Source organism: Pelodiscus sinensis, chromosome 28 (genome assembly GCF_052426305.1).
Source record: "Pelodiscus sinensis isolate ZL-2025 chromosome 28, ASM5242630v1, whole genome shotgun sequence".
Lineage (NCBI taxonomy): Eukaryota > Metazoa > Chordata > Testudines > Trionychidae > Pelodiscus > Pelodiscus sinensis.
In genome coordinates this window covers 13,596,833-13,616,028 of record NC_143079.1, presented here as the reverse complement: position 1 = coordinate 13,616,028, position 19,196 = coordinate 13,596,833, and the positions used below count along the sequence as shown (strand labels likewise).

Here is a 19,196-nt window from a genome sequence, read left to right as displayed (position 1 = left end):
GGTTCGGACATCTGTACCACAGGAATTCTTTCCGTGTTCCCCAAGAAATCTTCCAAAAGAGCCCGTTTCCCTACATCTGTACAGGAAACTCGTTACCCAACTTGTGAAAGTTCTTGCGATTCTGAAAAGGTTTCCCATTCCACAGTGGAATGAACCTAAGATCTTTAGAAACGAGAGAGACGCCTCCAGCCCTGGACAGCCAGTAGCCCAGTGATTAGGACCGTTGGCTGGGGAGCCACGATCTCCACAAACTCGGTCACTAGTGCCACAACACGCTCACAAGGGCTTTCTCTGCTGCAGATCCTGGGTACATTCTAGTTTGCTGGACTCAGATGACCAATTCTGGGGTCCCCATTATAGAAAGGATGTGGATGCATTGGAGAGGGTCCAGCGGAGGGCAACAAAAATGATTCGGGGGCTGGAGCATATGACTTCTGAGGAAGGGCTGAGGGATTTAGGCTTGTTTAGTCAGCAGAAGAGAAGTGTTTTGATAGCAGCCTTCAGCTCCCTGAAGGACGACTCCAAAGAGGATGGAGAGAGGCTGTTCTCAGTAATGACAGATGGCAGAAGGAGCAATGGTCTCAAGTTGAATTGGAGGAGGTCCAGGTGGGATATTAGGAAAAACAATTTCCCTAGGAAAGAGGTGAAGCGCTGGGATGGGTTCCCTAGGGCGGGGGTGGAATCTCCATCCCTAGAGGGTCTTAAGTCTCATCTTGACAAAGCCCTGGCTGGGTTGATTGAGTTGGGGTTGGTCCTGCTTTGGGCAAGGGGCTGGACTCGATGGCTCCTGAGGTCTCGTCCAGCCCTGGAATTCTATGTCTTGCCTATTTAGATTTTCAGCTCCTTAGGGCGGGAATGGTCTCTTACTAAGCGTGGGCACAGCCCCTAGCCGAGTCTTACACAGACTAACGTCTCTCTTGCGGCTCTTCGCAGCACGAGATATTAAAACGCTGTGTGACCACTAACTTAAGTGATTAACCAATCAGGATACTTGTGCTACGTTATTAACCAACTGTTGTTGATAAAATACCCTCCTGTCTTTTGTACTACCTGGTCAGTCGTTTTGCTGTGAGAATTTATCTATAGTAAGTGAAACAACGAATTCACATGACTAGCTCTTTTGGAGAACGCTGATCGTTAATTTGGCTCCTGAATTACTGAGTTCTGAGTATCACTGACGAGCACAACAAGCTGGGGCCTCTATGTCCTCTGGGAACACGATCAATCCTGATTTGCACGTCTGCTGCCCGTGCTACCCAGTTCTGGGAAGGCACCGAGGATTTCAGTCTCCAAGGCTCTCAGCCTGCTACCTTCTATTAATTATTGAAGTTCCCTTTTCAACTATCGGATACAGACACTCTTCTGCTGATGGGAAAGAGAATGTTCAGAAACACAGCCGCGCTGTTCGTAAGCGCAGATCCTCATTTACGACCGCTTTGGTGATGAGTGGAGGCGGTCGTAACTTGAGAAGCGGCTCCTCTGGGCCTAATTCTTCCCTGGGGCCAGCACCTCGTGCTTATCAAACCCCCTTGTCTGGGAGTCTGTTCAAGAACTCCTCCTAAACCGTAAGAGTGAGGACAACCAAGCCTGGAAGGCAGCGTCCTCGGATCCTAGCTTAAAGCCAGGTCGGGGTTTGGTTGTGCCAGGACAACGGGAAGCCCCGGAATGGGATTGTTTTCCACAACACGGAAAGGGAGGGGCTGCTCAGAGGGATGTGACGGAGAGAGTGGTCACTGGGGGCAGTGAGTGCGGGGGACAGCTGTCCTGCAGGGGCAGCCGCATCACCAAGGGAGTAGCCATCAGGGCTGGGGCTCCGCCATCTTGCCTGCCAGCACACTGGGTTAGTAGCCCCCTGCCCCAAACCTTTCGCCCTCTTCCAAACCCTTGGCCACGATGTGGGGGGGGGGGGGAGAGAAAAAGTCCCTGGCAGATGGGACCCCCCCAACCCTCGCTCTTAGCCCTCCCCCACCCTTCCCCCGATACCCCCAAGGCCCTGCTCTGACACTGCCAGCTTCCTGCCCTGAGGGGCCCAGGCAACGCCGGGTAAGCCTTCTCTCCTATACAAATTGTCGAGGCTGAGGGGAATGGTGACAGGGTGAGTGGGGTGTCCGGGCTACATCGCCCCCATTGGTTGGATTTGTGCACGTGTTCCTGGCGCCGCACCCCGGGCAGTCCAGCACCAGACGGGTGGGCAAAGGTGGCGCAAAGCCATTTCCCTGGGTGGTGCCTGCCTGCGCCGCAGGCCTGCGCCACACAGCACTGACCGCCAGCGCAGGAAATGAGATAAATCGGGGCGGGGGTCAGGACCTACGGTGCCAAGCTGATGGTCAGTCCCAGATCTCTGCACCATTAGCTGCTGTGGCCATTACCTCCTCCGGGCGACAGAGCTCGCAGGGGTTCCCCTTTCGTTTTCCTGCCGACGCGATGCTTGTTGGCGGCAGAGGGCCATTCTCTTTTCAGGCCGCGTGAGCGGAGCGGGCACGTCCACGGAGGCCGAGCCTGCCCTCAGGAAACACAGAGACGAGGAAACGGTACGCCAGCCGTTTATTGTCAAGCGCCTACCCACTTCCAGGTAGCGTCCACGGCTCTGGGAGCGACGGCCGGGGCTGCTTACCACTGAGACCCGTATTTACAGTGCGTATCCAGACGTGCCGCACTGCGGAGGTGGGGGGGGAATCTCTGAGCCGAAGACCTGAGACCACAGGCCTACGTTCTACGCCAAAGAGGCCCAAGGTTCAGCCGGAAAGGCAGCAGCAAAGCGTAGACACACACTGGATTCCACGAAGCCCCAGGCAACTATGACAACAAACGTCTCACTCTGCTACTCAGGAGACACATTCCCTAAGGAAACGCCCTGCGCCCCGCAGGATCACAAGGACTGCGCCGCTTTATCCCCCGGCCTGGGCTGCCACAGGCATCTGCTCCAATCTGCTGCTCAGGCTAACTGGCCTGGTCCCAGACCTATGGATATAAGGCCAGGTAGGAGAGCCAGTGACTGCAGCAAAAGGGGCTATTCTGCCCCCCACTGCTGACTCGTGGTAGAATTGCAGCTGGGGCGGGTTCAGGGAAGAACTTCTGCAGCACAGCATGCCCATAAGCTGCTGCCCGCGGGGCTGGGGAGGAGGGGAAGGCAGGCTCCTGGGCTATAAAGGAAAGCTACTGCTGGCTGCAGAGACTACGCAGAGATCATCTGGGCATATGGAGCAGTGCGGACATAGAGCTCTCCCCCGTCCCTGGGCGAGGCCCTCAGCAATGTGCCTCCATCACCCTGAACTGCACCCCAGAACTCTTAGGAAGCCCCTCCGGCCTGAGAGTCCCTGGGAAGCTGTTCCTCTGGTTAGTTATCCATGTAACCGTCCCCACTGTACTTAATCCAGCCCTAAGAAATTACATTCATTTCCAATTTGAAACGTACCTGCAGCCCCTGGATCTTGTCATGCCTGTGTCTAGATTAAAGAGCCGCCTACTCACAGAAACCATCTCCCCACATGGGTGCTGAGAGGCTGTGATCACAGCAAAGCCCCGGGCTCCCATGAAACACTGGGCCAGTCTCCTGGGCCTGACTTTTCACAGGTGTTGAGGCACCTAAAGGTCCAGGCAGGTGAGGAACCTCGTGGGGTTTTCAAAAGCACCTAGGAGCAGATCAGCGGAAGGGAAACACCAAAGGTCACATGACTCACAAGAGCTGGCAACGTGGGCGTTTTTCTGGAGCAACCATCTTTGGGAGGGGACACGTACAAAGGTGAAAACTCTGTTCTCCGTCAATCATTCAAACCCATCTGAGTGGGAATCTTCTGCAACTCCGGCGCTAGGGATGCAGCACCCATGTGCCCCCCAGGGCCGCCTATGGGGTCTGCTCTCCCTGCCCCAGCTCACCCCCCATGCTGGCGTGAAGAGGGCCTGAATAACCCTTAGCTGTCCTATGCAGTGCCTGTGCGGGGGCGGGGGCGGGGAAGGCTCCAGGCAGCCAATAAGCTTTTATTACTCCTGCAGGCCACTATAACCGAGTACAGAAGTAGTTTAGGGACAGTAAAGTCAAAGCATTCGTGTGACGCTGCCCCTTCCTGCCTTACCCTCTCAGGGTCTGTCTACACTGCAATAAACACCCACGCCTGGCCCACGTCAGCTGGCTGGGGCTGCGGGGTAGGGCTGTGGTGCTTATGCACTGGCAGTGTAGACGCGCAGGCCTGGGCTGGAGTCCAAACCCAAATGTCCACATGGCAATTTTACAACCCTGCCGCCGAACGGGCTGACACGGGCCAGGCGCGGATGTTTTATTGTGGCGTATACCCCAGGGTGTGGCCACCCCGCACGCTAAGCCAGGCTCTGACTGCGGTGCCTGTCCGCACACAGGTCAGCAGGCCCCAGGTGGGGGGTCAGAACCCAAGTCTCACCGCCACTGTGCAGTGTGGACACAGGTCAAGCCACAGACCCAAGCCAGAAGGTCTGCGCCACCCAGCAGGGTTGTGAGACAGGCCCAGCCCTGTAAACGCAGGTTTACAATGCAGTGTGGACGCTCAAGGGCAGGCTTGGAAAAACCCAGCCACAGACCCAGGCATACAGTGCAGTGGAGACGTATCCTGGTGGGCCACAATTCCCACTGGCAGCGCTCCAGGTGGATGCCATGTGCCTGAAGAGCCGCCTCTCACCTGCACTTTGCTCTGGAGTCAGAAGTGCTCACATTTCTAGCCAGTGGCCATGCTGGCCTGTCTCCCTCATGCTCTCGTGTGCCCTACTCCAGAAGATCCTTCCTGCTCAGAGTCTCAGGGAGGCAGGTCCCTCGTTACTGGGAGGAGAGAGAGAATTAGAAGCAGGGGTGGTGAGAATGCCATTAACTGGAGTAGGAAAGCCCAAGCCACGGAGGATTGAACTTCTCAGCCGCTACATTAGACAGCGCATCACGGTGTGAAGGTCTCACCGGCACGTGCTGCCAGACCTTACTGTGTAGTGACTGGGACAACACCCTAGGGAGCCTGGGTTCCAGCTTCTGCTCTGCCACAGACTTCCTGTGTGACCCTGGCCATGTCACAAGCCTCTCTGCGTCTCAGGCCCCATCATAAGATATGGTTAACAGCACTGCCCGGCCCGGCAGGGCCCGGAGCCCAAGTCTGTTAAATGTGGTGAGGTGCTCAGACAGTACAGCAACGGGAGCACAGACGTGCCAGGCAGGCAGATCCTGATTCCAGCACAGTCGGCGCGGCGCGTAAGGTTGCTGCTCCCCTACAAACCATGAGCTACGTTCTTGGGGCGTGCGCTCATCGGAGACTCTGGGCCCAGAGAGCCTGATGACTGGAACAAAACCACCCCCTCGCTAGCTCTGCATCTACTACACGCCTGCTCACTGCCCCGCGGGGAGTCCTAGCGGAAGGGAATTGGGGCCTGCAGTTTGCTTCTTCGCCCGCAGCGCTCGGCTCGGGATTCTTAGTGCCTCTAGGGAACTCGAACCCCTGAGAACTGAAGCAGCTTTTCGTTTTCAGCATGTACCAGGGCCCCCTGCTCAATCCACATTTCAGCGGATTCAGGGCAGCAGCCCACTCCGGACGGGGACGGTTTGCTACCACCCATTACAGCATCTGCAACGAAGCAGGTGGAGACCTCGACCCCTGCAAACTCCGCCAACTTCCGCTGGCATTCCCCACGATGCCTGGGCGAGCTGGTCTGATCTGCAAGAAGCATCCCTCAGACCTCGCAACCTTTCACAAGCGGCTGTGAACAGGCTGGCAGGGGACTAGCAGCCACTAATAAGCCCTGCCAACAGGGGTGTGTATCAGTGCGGTTTAAGACTGCCCAGACGGTGGTGCTGCCTCGGTTTCAGATCAGCCGGGCCTCTCCTTCCATCTCAACCTGCGCGTCGCACACGCCCGTGAAGCTTATCTCTTTGCTGCTGTCGCCGAGGGCCGAGTGGAGGTCGGGACCGTGTACGCCAGAGAAGGGAGAAGGGTGCGGCAAACCACCATCTGTTACTGGCACAGCTCTCCCGCTCATGTACATCCCCAAATCTCTCAGAAGCTGTTTCGGTTTCCTTTTGGCAAATGCCTCCAGTTCTGCAAAGCGGGAGGGAGGATAAATCTAGTATCAACAGGAAAGAACATGACCCTGGGATGGAAGGAGGGGCAGTCTGAGTCCCACATGTTTTCTGGGGTAACACTCCTCTGATATATATTTAAGCTTTATCCCTAGAGTTTGGCCCAGAGTTTCTGGGGCACGTGCTTCGCACTCAGGACAGAGCACAATGAATAGGGATGCAAAATCCCATTTCATTCGTTAACCGGGAGCAGGCAGGGGCTGCTCCAGTCCAGCTGCTTTTGGCAAAGCAGCAGCCCCACCCAGGAGTCCAGCAGGGCTGGAGCAATCCTCCACCCATGGCAGGCTGTAGGCAAGGGGCTGCTCTCTGGGTATTGTTACCCATTACCCAGCAAGCATCGCTCATTAAGGGTGATGCTTACCCAGTAACTGGTTACCCCTAGTTAGGAAGGGCTGGAACTTGTAGTGACAAAGCCACCAAAACTGCCTTCGGAAAAAACATTCCCCCATTGTCCAAGCTCGGGGGTTTCACCCTGAAACCAAATGAGTACACCCAGCTGATCCGAAGAGATGGGAAAGCCCAGACCACCGGGGTAGAGATGGAGGGTTTCGTGGTGGCCAGAGCTTTACTTTTTAAAGATGCTTTTTCAGCCCTAACACGCACATCCATCTGTCCGCTTCTCAGGCAGGTTTTACCCTCTCTCTATTTTTTTGCTCCCGGGGGAAATAATCCTGCTGTTTCTCTAGTTTGGTGTTTATAGAAAGAAAATAGCATTGATCGTCCAGTTCTACAACTAACACATATAATTACCTTCAAATCTGTTTAAGGATGGTTATTAAGGTTATAAAATCAAGCACAGAAAAGTTAAAGGGTTGAATTAAGGTTGCCCAATGGTACCTTAATTCAGCCTCTTCATTTTGTAAATGCATTGTGATACAATCTTTAAAGAGACGATCACCTACTATTTCTTCCACTGGCCCCTGGCCTCCCTCAGTGAATGGGTGGCTATTTGGTACACACCATGCCAACCCTGCACGATTGCTAATTTCCCCCTGTAATATCCGAACCCCTCACAAATATTCGTCGTGTTCTCAGAAACCGTCGAATGTCAGCCCGAGGCAGAGACCAGGCTTGGAAAATTTCAGCCCAAATGGTTCAAGCTTGGCAAAGCCTTAACCAAATGAAAACCAGGGCTGAGGGTGGAAAGTGTTAAACTACCTCAATGAGAGGCCACTCGCTGCCAGCCTGGCTTACAATGTAGTGTGAAACACGTACGTTGCACACACACTTGGCAGCAAGCCACATAAGCAAGGGAAGGAGCGAACACGCCTAAAATAGAGAACGTCTGCTCTCCCCACATGCATCTTTCCCTCCAGCGGCCCTTAACTCTTCCCCTGCAGCCAGCAGCCAACCTCCATATTTTGCAATCATGTCACATGCAAAGAGCCTTCTCTATCTAGGGTGCAGTGAAGTTCTAGCCTCACCCATTCCCTCCAGAACAAACACTGGGTTTTCCAAACCACATTCGTGAAATGCCCTGTCCCTAAAGAGCAGGCGCTGCAATTACAGCACAGACTCAGAGGTGATTAAATGGAGCTACAGACAACCCCAAGGGGCTATTAAAATCTCAGTTACCTCAGGTACAGTCTTTCAAAGCCCAACTACCCTGGACCTAGAGGATTGAACATCATGTAAGCAACTATTATAATGTCAAGACAGGCAACTTAAGGTCCTCCTTCCTCTGCACCAAGACAGGCTCTTGTGAACAGTGCATGGAACAAGCAGGGTTTGTGCTGCAGACATTCAACTTGTTGCCCCTTGCTTAGAAAAGCGGCAGGGAAACGCACCTTTCAGAACGAAGCCCGAGTCAGAAATTGTTTTCTGTTGTGTCCTCCAGACGACGAAGAGGCGGAGAAACGTGGCCACGTACAAATCGTTCAGCACCGCAATGACCTGCTGTCTGCGGTTACACTCTCTGCAAGAGACAGGGACGCCAATGCTTATCTCCACCTCTGCCTTCCCACCCCAACCAACCCAAACCCAGACTCGGCGGGGCAAGCGCTACAGAAACACCTCGTAGAGATCCACCTGACAAAGGGGTTTACGCCAGTCGGAGGTTTCTTCCTGAATGCCAGCTGGTACGGCAGCTAGGACAGCTGTGATGGAGGCAGCCTGGCACTTCCTGCTATAACCCCTTGAGAACTCTTTAGACCTTCAACTAACTGTTACCTTTCCAGCAGAAGGTGCCATGCTGGGATGCTGCTTAATTTTCAGCCTCACATTTTCAGTACCACAGGGACTGCCAGGCTGGCTCAGACCCAAAGTTTCCATCTGGCCCCGTTTCCTGGCACAGACCACGGCAACACCAGATGCCACAGAGGAAAGGGTAAGAACTGTGCAACAGCAGGTGGGAGATGACATGCCCCCAATCTAGGCCTCCCCCGATCTCTACCAGACACTGGCGTAAGCCGTGAAATGGGAGATTTGGTCTCCCCTCCCTCTTCTTGCTGACATTAGCCGCTGTAACTCGGGGCACCACAACCGTACACGGACCACGGCTGTCTACTGGCTTGTGCACAACGATGCCCAGGTTCCTTTCCTTTCCAGTGAATTTCGAACGCTGCAAGGTGTGCTCCCATGGAAAGGCTCCTCGAGAGGTCAGCTAGCTCATCCCGCCACAAGAGGAAAGGTACCTAGACCATCCCGCACAGGTGTCCGTCCCGCCTGTACTTAAAAACCTCCAAGGAGGGGGATTCTACAGACTTTGGTAACCTAATTCCAGCCTTAACTACCCTTAGGAAGTGTTTCCCAACATCGACCCTAAATCTCCCTTGCTGAAGATTAAGCCTGTTATATTTTCCTCCCACCTTGGGTGGACATGGAGAACAATTCATCACAGTGCTTTTTATAACAGCCCCAAATATAGAACATAAGAACATAAGAATGGCCCTACTGGGTCAGACCAAAGGTCCATCTAGCCCAGTATCCTGTCTGCTGACAGTGGCCAGCACCAGGTGCCCCATAGAGGGTGGACCGAAGCCAATGATCAAGCGATTTGTCTCCTGAAGTCTGTTCTCATGGGAGGGAGGGGGAGGAGTAGGGAAGTGAGGGGCTCCAGAGCCCCATGTACGAGAGGCGTGAGGGGGAGAGGAGTAGGTGGGGGAGCTGCAGGTGGGACCCCAATGGGCTGGAGGCTGCTGCAGCCCACTGAGGCGAAGGAGGACCACCCATGCGGCTCATCCATTACTCATGGGTGCCCATCCCTGAGCTAAGTCATTAATTCAAATGTTGACTAGCGTAGGACTCAGGAGTGAGCGATGCGGGACTCCAGTATGTGTCCTCCCGGTCTGATTGTGAACCATTAATAATTACTCCGATTTTCAACCAGTGTTGCCCCCTCCTTATGGCGATTTCATTAGACCATATTCCCTAGTCTGTGTATGAGTGAGTGTCAGGTAGGACAATGTCAAAAGCCTACTAAAAATCAAGATATATCGCATCTGCTGCTTCGCCGCTATCCACCAAGCCAGTAACCCTGTCAAAGGAGGAAATCAGGTTGGTTTGGCATTATTTGTTCTTAACAAATCCATGCTAGCTACTCCTTAAAACCCTGTAATCCTCAAGATGCGTAAGCGATTATTTGTTCCAGTATCTTTCCAGCTATCGAAGTTAGGCTGACGGATCTATAAGTTCATTTTGTTTCCCTTTCTAAAAAACAGGTACTATACGTTTGTCTCCACCGTACTGGCAATCCACGCTGCAGCGATCGATCCACCGGCCATCGATTTATCCTGTCTGCTTAGGTGTGATAAATCGATCTCTGAGCACTCTCCCGTTGACACCAGGACGAGAAGAGTAGCTGGTGTGGATGGAAGAGTAGCCCCCACTGATCTTACTGCATGCAAGACACCGTGGTAAGTTTTGTTAACTTCAGCCACGATTTGCGTAGCTGAAATCACATACATTATATCGATGGTGGAGGAGTTAGTACAGACAAAGTGTATGTTTGCTCTTCTCCGAGCCTCTGAGACCTCACCCATTCGCCAAAAGTTCTCCAAGATAATCGCTAATGGTTCTGTGGCCTTCAGCTAGTATTATATATACCTTAGGACGAATTTCAACAGCCACTGATAACTAGAACACAACAAATTCATTTCTAATCCATTCTTTTCCTGTTGTGGCATGTGTCCCTTCCCCCGTGTGGGTAATATTCATTGTGTTAAGTATCTGGTCAACTATTAACCTTTTCAATGAAGAGCAAAGTAGGCAGTAAACAGCTCAGCCTTCCCGCTGTGCTCCATTATTAGCTCTGCTACCCAGCTCAAGAGTGGATCCATACACTCCTTCCTCTCTACATGTGGACACGTTTTCAGCTCAGCGCTACAAAGCAGCATGTCGAAACCAAATGGTAACACGATCCCCTGGCACAGGGGAACATGGAGCCTTCGGTAGGGCAGCATGGACGTTATACACATGGCTTTAGGGCCACATTGGGCTGTGAACTCACCTCGAAAGACGTTCTTCCCTCAGGGCCTGGATCACGATGCGAGTGAGATTCACAGACATCACACAGAAAGGGAAATTCTGGAAAAGACATAGAATTAAATCAACTCCACCCGTTCTCACGAATAACGCCCCTGGTCCCTCCAATACCTGGACAACGCCCTTGCTCAGGTCTCTGTTATAATGAGAGACGGGCCCAGATCCAAACCCTGAATATTGTACATTCTTGGGATGCGGAGGGGTCTTTTTGTTCTGTTTGTACGGCATCTATACAGAGGGGCCCTGATCCATGACTCGGGCTCCTAGGCACTACAGTACAATGATATAAACAAATGCAGACAGAGCTGGCTCAGAGTTTGCAGCTGAAACCTCTCTTTCCCTTGGGCTAAACCCAATTAGCCCTGACCCTGAGTTTGGTTCCAATTATTGAACCCACATTCCCATTCACCCATTCCCATTAGGAACATACCAAGTCTGGATCTAGATTAATAGATTCCCAGACCAGAAGGGACCATTGTGGTCTTCTAGTCCGGTCTCTGCGTAACACAGGCCATAGAATTTCCCCCATCATTCCCCAATCAGAGCTTTTAGGAAAACATTCAGCCCTGATTTCAAAATTGCCACTGATGGAGAATCCGCAACAGCCCCTGAGTAAATTGTCCCAATGGTCAGTTACCCTCCCTGTTAAAAATTAGCTCATTTCCAATCTGATTTTATTTAGCTTCAGTTTCCAGGCATTGGGTCTGGTTATTGCTATGCCTGCTTGATTAAAGAGCCCGTGATCAAACTGACCTGGGGTTTGGGCCCATCTCTGACTAAAACACCTTCTCCCTCAGCAAAGCAAAATAAGCAAGGAGTGTAAAACAAGTGCAGGATATTGTTGGCCCACATGGGGAAAGTGTTAAGCGAGGTTGGGCTACTGGGCCTTGAGTTTGGCTAAGGGAGGTTGTGGAATTGCTCTCGTCAGATTTGGTCAAGGTGCAAGTAGCCAATGTCGAACAGGGCTGTGGGAAAATAGCACACTCAGTCAGTAACTATACAAAGCAGGGAATCTGGGATTTGAAAGAGTCTTCCTAACAGCCAATCGAAAAGCAGGATTCCTTGAGGTTTAATAAATAATCTACACATCTATTTTAGAGCGTGTTTGTCTGAGAGTCTGTCCATCTGTCCATCTGCAAGGTCCGTTTGTTCAAGAACTCCAGCTAAGCAGTAAGAGCAAGGACCACCACATTTGGTAAGCAGTTTTCTCTTGTCCTAACTTAAAATAAGGTCAGCATTTGGTTGTGCCAGGAAAACAGGATGTGTCTGGAATGGGACTGTTTTCCATCACATGGAAAGGGAAGGGGCTGATCGAAGGGAGAGCCATGCTGCAGAGTCATCACTAGGGGCATCTGCACCAGTAGGAGAGTGGCCAGCTAGGGACAGGGCTTCCCATATTGCCAGACTCCTGCCCCAAACAGTGCTGAGGGGGGAGCCTCTCGCCCCCGCCCCCACCCCAACACAGCCTCCTGGGACTATGCCAGAGGCCAGGCAGCACAGACTGGTCCCCACCCAGCAGACGCCCCCTCCCCCACCCCCCAAGAAAGGCCCCCCCCTCTGGACTAGCTGCATGGTGGGGGGGCTGGTCCCTGGAGCCCTGCCCTCCGAGACCAGCTACAGGCTGGGGGGAGGGGGAGGCAGCTAGCAGCTCCCCTTGCCCTGAGCCCCCTACTCCCTGCCCTGAGCCCTCCCCCATACTGAACCCTGTGCTCTGAGCCCCCCCCACCCCTGCCCTCACTCCAGCACTGTCCACCTCCTGCCCTGAGACCCTCCAATCCTGCCAGTCCCCTGCCCTGACTACAGCCTCCCCACACCAAATCCTGTAACCTGAGCCCTTCACCCCCTGCCCTCATTCCGGCCTCTCCACCCTAACCTGAGTCCCCCAACCCTCCCGCGCTCCCTTCCCTCACTCCTACACCCCTACCCTGAGCTCCCCATACACCTAAACCTCTACCCTGCCTCCTGCACCCCATCCCCTACCATGAGCCCCACACACACCCAAGCCAGCCGCCCTGACTCCAGCACCTGCTGTGAGCCCCCCAACTCCTGTCCTGACTCCTGCATGCCCCTCCTGCCCTGAGCCCCATCATTTTATGCACATTTCCTTTTAATTAAAAAAATAAATAAATAAGGCCCTGAGCAACACCAGCGCTAGTGTTACACCTGCTAGGAATAAATAAATCCCAATCCAGAGTCAGACACGAAGAGGGAAGGACATGCCTGCAATTCATGCTGGGATAACTTGAAAATGTCTCGAGCTAAGGGTAACGTCCGGGAGTCCATTACAAAATACAGGATTTGCATTAACCCGAGCAATCCGGTCCCACGTAGGTCTGTCCCAGGATCCAAACCTTGAGTATAAAAAACATACAGCAGGTAAGCCATGTACGCCTCTGTCCTGACTCGCTCGGTACATGCTCTGCTTGTCTTACTACGTCCCTGCCTTGGGGCATGATCTACACTCTACAATCCCAATCCACTGCCAGCCCTTATGGTTGCTGAGAAAATCTCAAAAATGTCATCTAAGCATTAACTGGTTCACTGAGAGCTGCATGAATTTCCAGTCAGGTCTGCAACCTGTGAACCGCTCCATTCATCTGAGGGAACTGGGATTGTCCCCGATCAGCCACTGAATTCTGCATTTCCACTAAGTAGCACAGATCTGGCCGGCAGAGACCAGCACAGCAAGGAGTGCAACCCTGGCCGGGCCACAGGCAGCAGGGCCGACAGCTGGGAGAGCAGTCCAGAGTGACGCCCAGGAGCACGGCTGGGGCTGGGGCCAACGCGGTGGGGAGCGCAGCACCGGCCCCAGAGGGAGAGGAGGGAAAGGGAGCACGGCCCCGGCAGGGCTAGGAGCAGCAGGGTGAGCAAGAAGCAGGGCTGACAGCCTGCAGGGGAGCCTTGACCTCCCCTGGCCCAGCAAACTCTGTAGTTCGGGACAGTTCAGGTCCCAAGGGTGCTGGACCAGGGAGATCCCACCTGGACAACCAATGGGCTATATGCAAATTAGCTACAGAGGATGTGTGAGAATTGATGAGTTCGCTCTGAAGTTATTTAACAGCTGCTCAAGTCACTTACTTTAGGTCACATCTACCCCACAAACTTTGGTCAATGCAAGTTATGTTGGCATAAAGCTGCCACCGTTAGTATATTGCTTGAATATATGCATACTTGGCTTGTGTCAATGATGTGTGTAGCCACCAGGAGTGCTTGTGTCAATGCACAGTGCAGTGCATCATGGGTAGGTATCCCAGTGTGCAAACAGCCACCTTTCAGTGCACTGTTTCTCAGGAAGTTTTGGTAACACACAGAGGGGCAAAACCTACAAACTAGGGTGATCAGGAGCAAAGGGCCAGCTTCCCAGCCTGCAACTTTATCCATCCCATAGGGTCCATCTAGGCTACAGGTTTTGTCGACAGAGGCTTTGTCGGCAGATACTGTCGATAAAGCTTCTGCTGATAAAGAGCGTCTAGACTGCATCCCGCTCTGTCAACAAAGCAAGCCGCTTTGTCGACATGAGAGTGTAGACACAAAGGACAGTGTAGATGCAATAACGCCTTCTGTTGGCAGAACTCTGTCGACAAAAGGCGTTATTCCTCGTAGAATGAGGTTTACAGCCGTCAACAAAACTGCCGAGTTCTGTCAACGTTATGTCGACAGAACTCGGTGGTAGTGTAGACGCAGGCATAGTTTTGTTGACAAAAGTTCACTTTTGTCGAAAAAACCTGGTAGTTTAGACACACCCTATAATATCCTCAATATGCCATAATTTTCACGCTTTTAAAAACAATCCCATAAACCCACATGGCCCTCCCCACGGTCTGCCATCTCTGAGGGAAGCCCAGAGCCTGCACAGTTCTGCATTATTGTCGTGAGAGTTGCACGTACAGGAATCACGACTCAGATTCACAGAGATACAAGAAGAACGGACTTCCCAGGGAACGGGATGCTTTCCCGACAACAGAGAACTGTGGGGCATAACGAAAATCAACACAAGGCTAGTGGTGGCATTAACAGAGCAGCTGTAGATGGTGGAGTACCGTTTCTAGGCTCAATAAACGAGCACTGGTTGGTTGGATCAAAAGGCCACCTGTGTGTCGCACTCACAGGGACACCAAACTGATAGTGCAGAAGCAAGCAGCAATCCTGCTGTGGCAACCTGCAGTGCTAGATTGCTACCGGCCAGTGGGAAAGCCATTCTGCAGTTGGATATCCACAGAAAGGAGGCAGTTTTCATACAAGTCTGCAGGGCCATTGTCGGTCCCTTACTACACAGGACTGTGACTCTTAGGGTATGTCTACACTACCCCGCTAGTTCGAACTAGCGGGGTAATGTATGCATACCGAACGTGCAAATGAAGCCCGGGATTTGAATTTCCCGGGCTTCATTTGCATAAACGGGGAGCCGCCATTTTTAAATCCCCACTGGTTCGAACCCCGTGTACACGGGGCTCGAACTAGGTAGTTCGGACTAGGTTCCTATTCCGAACTACCGGTACACCTCGTTCCACCGGTAGTTCGGAATAGGAACCTAGTCCGAACTACCTAGTTCGAGCCCCATGTAGCCGCGCTGCACAGGGTTCGAACCAGCGGGGATTTAAAAATGGCGGCTCCCCGCTTATGCAAATGAAGCCCGGGAAATTCAAATGCCGGGCTTCATTTGCACGTTCGGTATGCCTACATTACCCCGCTAGTTCGAACTAGCAGGGTAGTGTAGACATACCCTTAGGCACGTGCAGGATGTACCGGTAGGATTTGCAGTAACCATGCTGCTGAACTGCCATGCACAACAGTCCGCACACATACCCCTATCTTGGCATCAGCATACTTTGCCACAGCACAGCCGAAAGGACTACTCTGTGTGTGGTAACGCAAGCAATGGTGGATCCCCAGGGATGCATTCCAGACATCCGTGCTGGTTGGTCAGGGGAGGTGCATGATGCGTGCATCGTTAAGAACACAGAACTGTCAGAAAGCTGAAACCAGAGGCTCTTTTTCCTGACCAGCGGATGACCACGGGAGATGCTGAACTGCCCACAGTGATCCTGGAGGACCCAGCCCACCCCTTGCTCATGAAGATGTACACTGGCCACTTGGCAGTGCCAAAGACAGAGTGAACTCCCAGCTCAGCCGGTGTGGAATGAAAGCCCAACGTGCGTTTGGTAAGCTGAGGAGGTGTTGGCCTTTTTCACTCACCTAACTGTATCTCTGTGAGAAAAATACCCCCGTGGTTATAGCTGCCTGCTGCATCCTATGCAGTATCTGCGAGGCAAAGGGGGAAAATGCTGCTAGGGAGGAGGGGGGACATGGAGCAGCTGTCTGCTGAATTTGAACAGCCACAAGGGCTAATGGAGGAGCTGTACAGCTGCGAAAGACCTTGCAAGAGCCCTTTGCCAGGGAGTCACAGTAACGCCTGTGTTGGATTGCGTTCTACCGGGCCCTGTTAGATGTGCAGCCATGACTAGAACACTGTCACGGTGCCTATTCATTTTGTGGTACTTGCTGTACACTTACAGTTATTACAGTGTGTGTGTGTCTGATTCTACGAGTTGTGTCACGCTGTACAAAGTAGATGGGTGCTTTCAGTACTGCGAGGCGCTCAATTCGTTTCCAACATAAGCTGCACAGATGAATTACATTGACCAAAACTAGTTTTATTGAGGAACCAAACCAGCATAAAAAAGCTTTTCCATTTTAAAAGCAGGCACAATAAAACCCTAGTAAGTTAACATTACGGCGCTCACCAAGGAGAAAGAACATTCGTGTCCATTTTGGCTACATGTACAGCAGCTGCGGCTCTCACAGGTCATTGTATGTGACCCTGTGGTTGTCCTTACTGCCGCGGGTGTGAAGAAATAGAGTAGGGCTTCAGTCCTGGATGCCACGTGCCATGTTCGGGGGGAGGGGAGATGCTAAAATGGACTGCTCCGAGGACTGCAAAGAGAGGCGAGCCCATTATTACTGAGCCTATAGGTCCACAAGAGTCCATAACATCTGAATTTGCTGTCAGTCGCCCCATTACGTCCTGGTGAATCTCCTCTCCTCCTGGGACTCCTGGACTTTTCTCCTGTCTGTTTCTTACAGTCTGCAGTATTCACCCTCCGGGCCCTCTGCTCACCCTCTGATGCAGCACTGGCCTGCAGGGCCTCGCTGAACACATCTCAAGCCCTCTTCTTTCTCCTCATCTGCTTCAGGCGTTCTGCAGGTGCGGAGAGGGTACCCCTCCGGGCCACAAAGGAGAAGCTACAAATAAAGCATGCAGAGGCACTGCTGTGAGCTCCGTCCCTCCAGAAAGCAAAAGTTAAGGTTCAGATTTCTTTGCCCCACAATTTTAACAAGACCTGCTTATTGGCACTTCTGCTTGAGAGCGTGCGCACAACACGGCTCTCAGCGGCAGCCGGGGCGAAGGGAGACGAGGAGGGAATTACTCAGTACTGGGCCATGGCACTGAATACCAGGAGACGAGGAGGGAATTACTCAGTACTGGGCCATGGCACTGAATACCAGGAGACGAGGAGGGAATTACTCAGTACTGGGCCATGGCACTGAATACCAGGAGACGAGGAGGGAATTACTCAGTACTGGGCCATGGCACTGAATACCAGCACCATTTCCCGCAGGCAGCCGTGAATTTTGACACTCCTGAGAGTAACCGAAGCACGGAAAATACAGCTGCTGCTGGCACCCCCGAGCTGCCCGAGCCCACATGCCACTAGCCTGTTTACTGCAATGGCGCCAATCGACATGGGAAAACATCCGACTGCAGAGGAAAAATAAAGCTGCCAACCCTAGAAGCCCTTGGGAGAGGACTGCAGATACATCAGGATTCCTCGGGAGGATTCAACAGACTCCCCCATGCACATAAACAAACTGCTGCACATGGCAACCCTGCCCAGCTCCACGCCTCTCCGTTGTCCTACCACCTTCTTCTTGGGTGAAGAAATTCACGACAACTTCGCAGTGGGGTTCCGCTATGCTGGGGGCACTAGCAGTAATCACGGTCACGTGAAATGCATTTACACACTTACCCGAGGTTCCCTCCCCAGCACCGGATCTCCCGTGCTCTCGTGTCAGGACTGACCAGTGTGGTGTCCCAGGCAGGTCCTGCATTGTGGCACAGCAAGACCTTCGGTTGCTTGTCTCCCCTCCTCCTCCTTCCCTTGTTCATGGCAGGGGTGTGCGCCTCTGGCTCCTCAAGGTACTCACAGAGCTCAGGGAACGGGGGGGAGGCGGGGGGTGAAGGTCTCCACATGCAGCTCATGGTAAAAGCGGCAGGTCTGTGGCTCAGCAATTGACTGGCCTGTTGATATGCCTGCTTCAGTTCCTTTGCTTCCACGCGGCTCTGCTGCGGATCTGTCATACCCTTCCTCCTGCATCTTCCGTGCAGTCTGCTCATAGACCTTCACACTTCTTCGGGAGATCCATCGCTGCCTGCAGAGTCTCTTCTCTCCACAGTCCCAGGAGACCCCATATCTCCTGTCTACTCCAGGCTAAACCATGCTTGGAGCACGTAGCCAGCACGGATGGCTGGCAGCTGCACAGAATAAGGGAGAGCAGCTAGGTGTGCTCATCACACTGGACAATCAGGAAAAGGCATTTCAATGAAGGTGTTATAGGATCCAGCCCTCCTATGACCCCTGGCAGTGGAGTTCATAGCTATGACCAGAGTGGTCAGTATGAAGAATTGTGGGTCAGCTGCTGGAGGACCAGGAGGGTTGGCATAGGTAATGTAGTGTCTACACTCGCACTGCATCAACCTCAATAAAGTAGCAAGGGCTCAACACTGCTCGGTGGGGGGCGGGGACCGTCAACAGCAAGGCACTCCTGCTGATGGGAAACACACGCACAGCTAGGTCAGAGCAAGGTGGCTCATAGCAACTGATCTTTGTAGCATGCACCAGGCCTCATTCTGTCCACAGTCCATATCGTCATAGCAATTAGAGACAACCCCCATTAACAACTTTCCTTAACTACAACTGACATTTTTCAAATGAAGGCTCTGCACAGGAGTTCAATTAACTTCAGCTACGTGGAGGGTTTGAAGAGTTTGTGCCTGAAACACATTCCAGACAAAGAAGATTGGCACATGATACATTCGTTAAAAACTGGATTCTTTAGGAAAGGGGCAACTCTAATTAATGGAGCGGTTTCGAACTCCTCAGAAAATCATTCTGCAGCTGCAGAGGAAGTGCTTATATGTTTGCTGTGTGTGTGTGTGGGGGGGGGTTATACTGCACAAAAAGAGGCTGCATCCCTTCTTTACAGGTCAACCTTAATATAACCTTATCTGCAGAGCTACGGCCTTCCCACCAAATCAAACGTCCCAAAGAAGGTTTATTTTTCACAGAACTCACCAACAACAAGCAGCAATGGTCAACCAGGAACACATGGTAGACCAGCTAAGCTAATGGCATCTCCTTGGGCCAGCAGTAACCAAGTCAGTGGGGGCAGCAGATACTGGGGTATCAGCACGTGACTGGCTGGCTGGCATGTCAGACCGCTGGCTGGGACAGCAAAAGGTGCCAGATCAGCAGTGGAGAGTAGCAGCAGGGGAATGGAGGAAACAAACCCAGAATCCTTTACATCGATGTTGGCTCACTTCAGCCACAGAGTCGGAGTGAGAATAGGG

General features: G+C 52.7%; 1 protein-coding gene across 5 annotated transcripts in view; it reads right to left on the bottom strand.

The window, feature by feature from the left end:
* Window positions 1-2,527: 2,527 nt before the first annotated feature.
* ELMOD3 (ELMO domain containing 3) overlaps window positions 2,528-19,196 on the bottom strand; it is a 29,853-nt gene continuing 13,184 nt past the window's right edge. For all 5 annotated transcript variants that reach the window (XM_075910951.2, XM_075910952.2, XM_075910954.2 and 2 more), the window contains 4 exons: window positions 12,788-12,918; window positions 10,533-10,609; window positions 7,873-8,000; window positions 2,528-6,044 (listed from right to left, as the gene is read on the bottom strand). In XM_075910951.2, coding sequence (XP_075767066.2) covers window positions 5,812-6,044; window positions 7,873-8,000; window positions 10,533-10,609; window positions 12,788-12,918 — 569 coding nt within the window. In that variant the 3' untranslated portion in view covers window positions 2,528-5,811. The remainder of the gene's footprint in view (window positions 6,045-7,872; window positions 8,001-10,532; window positions 10,610-12,787; window positions 12,919-19,196) is intronic.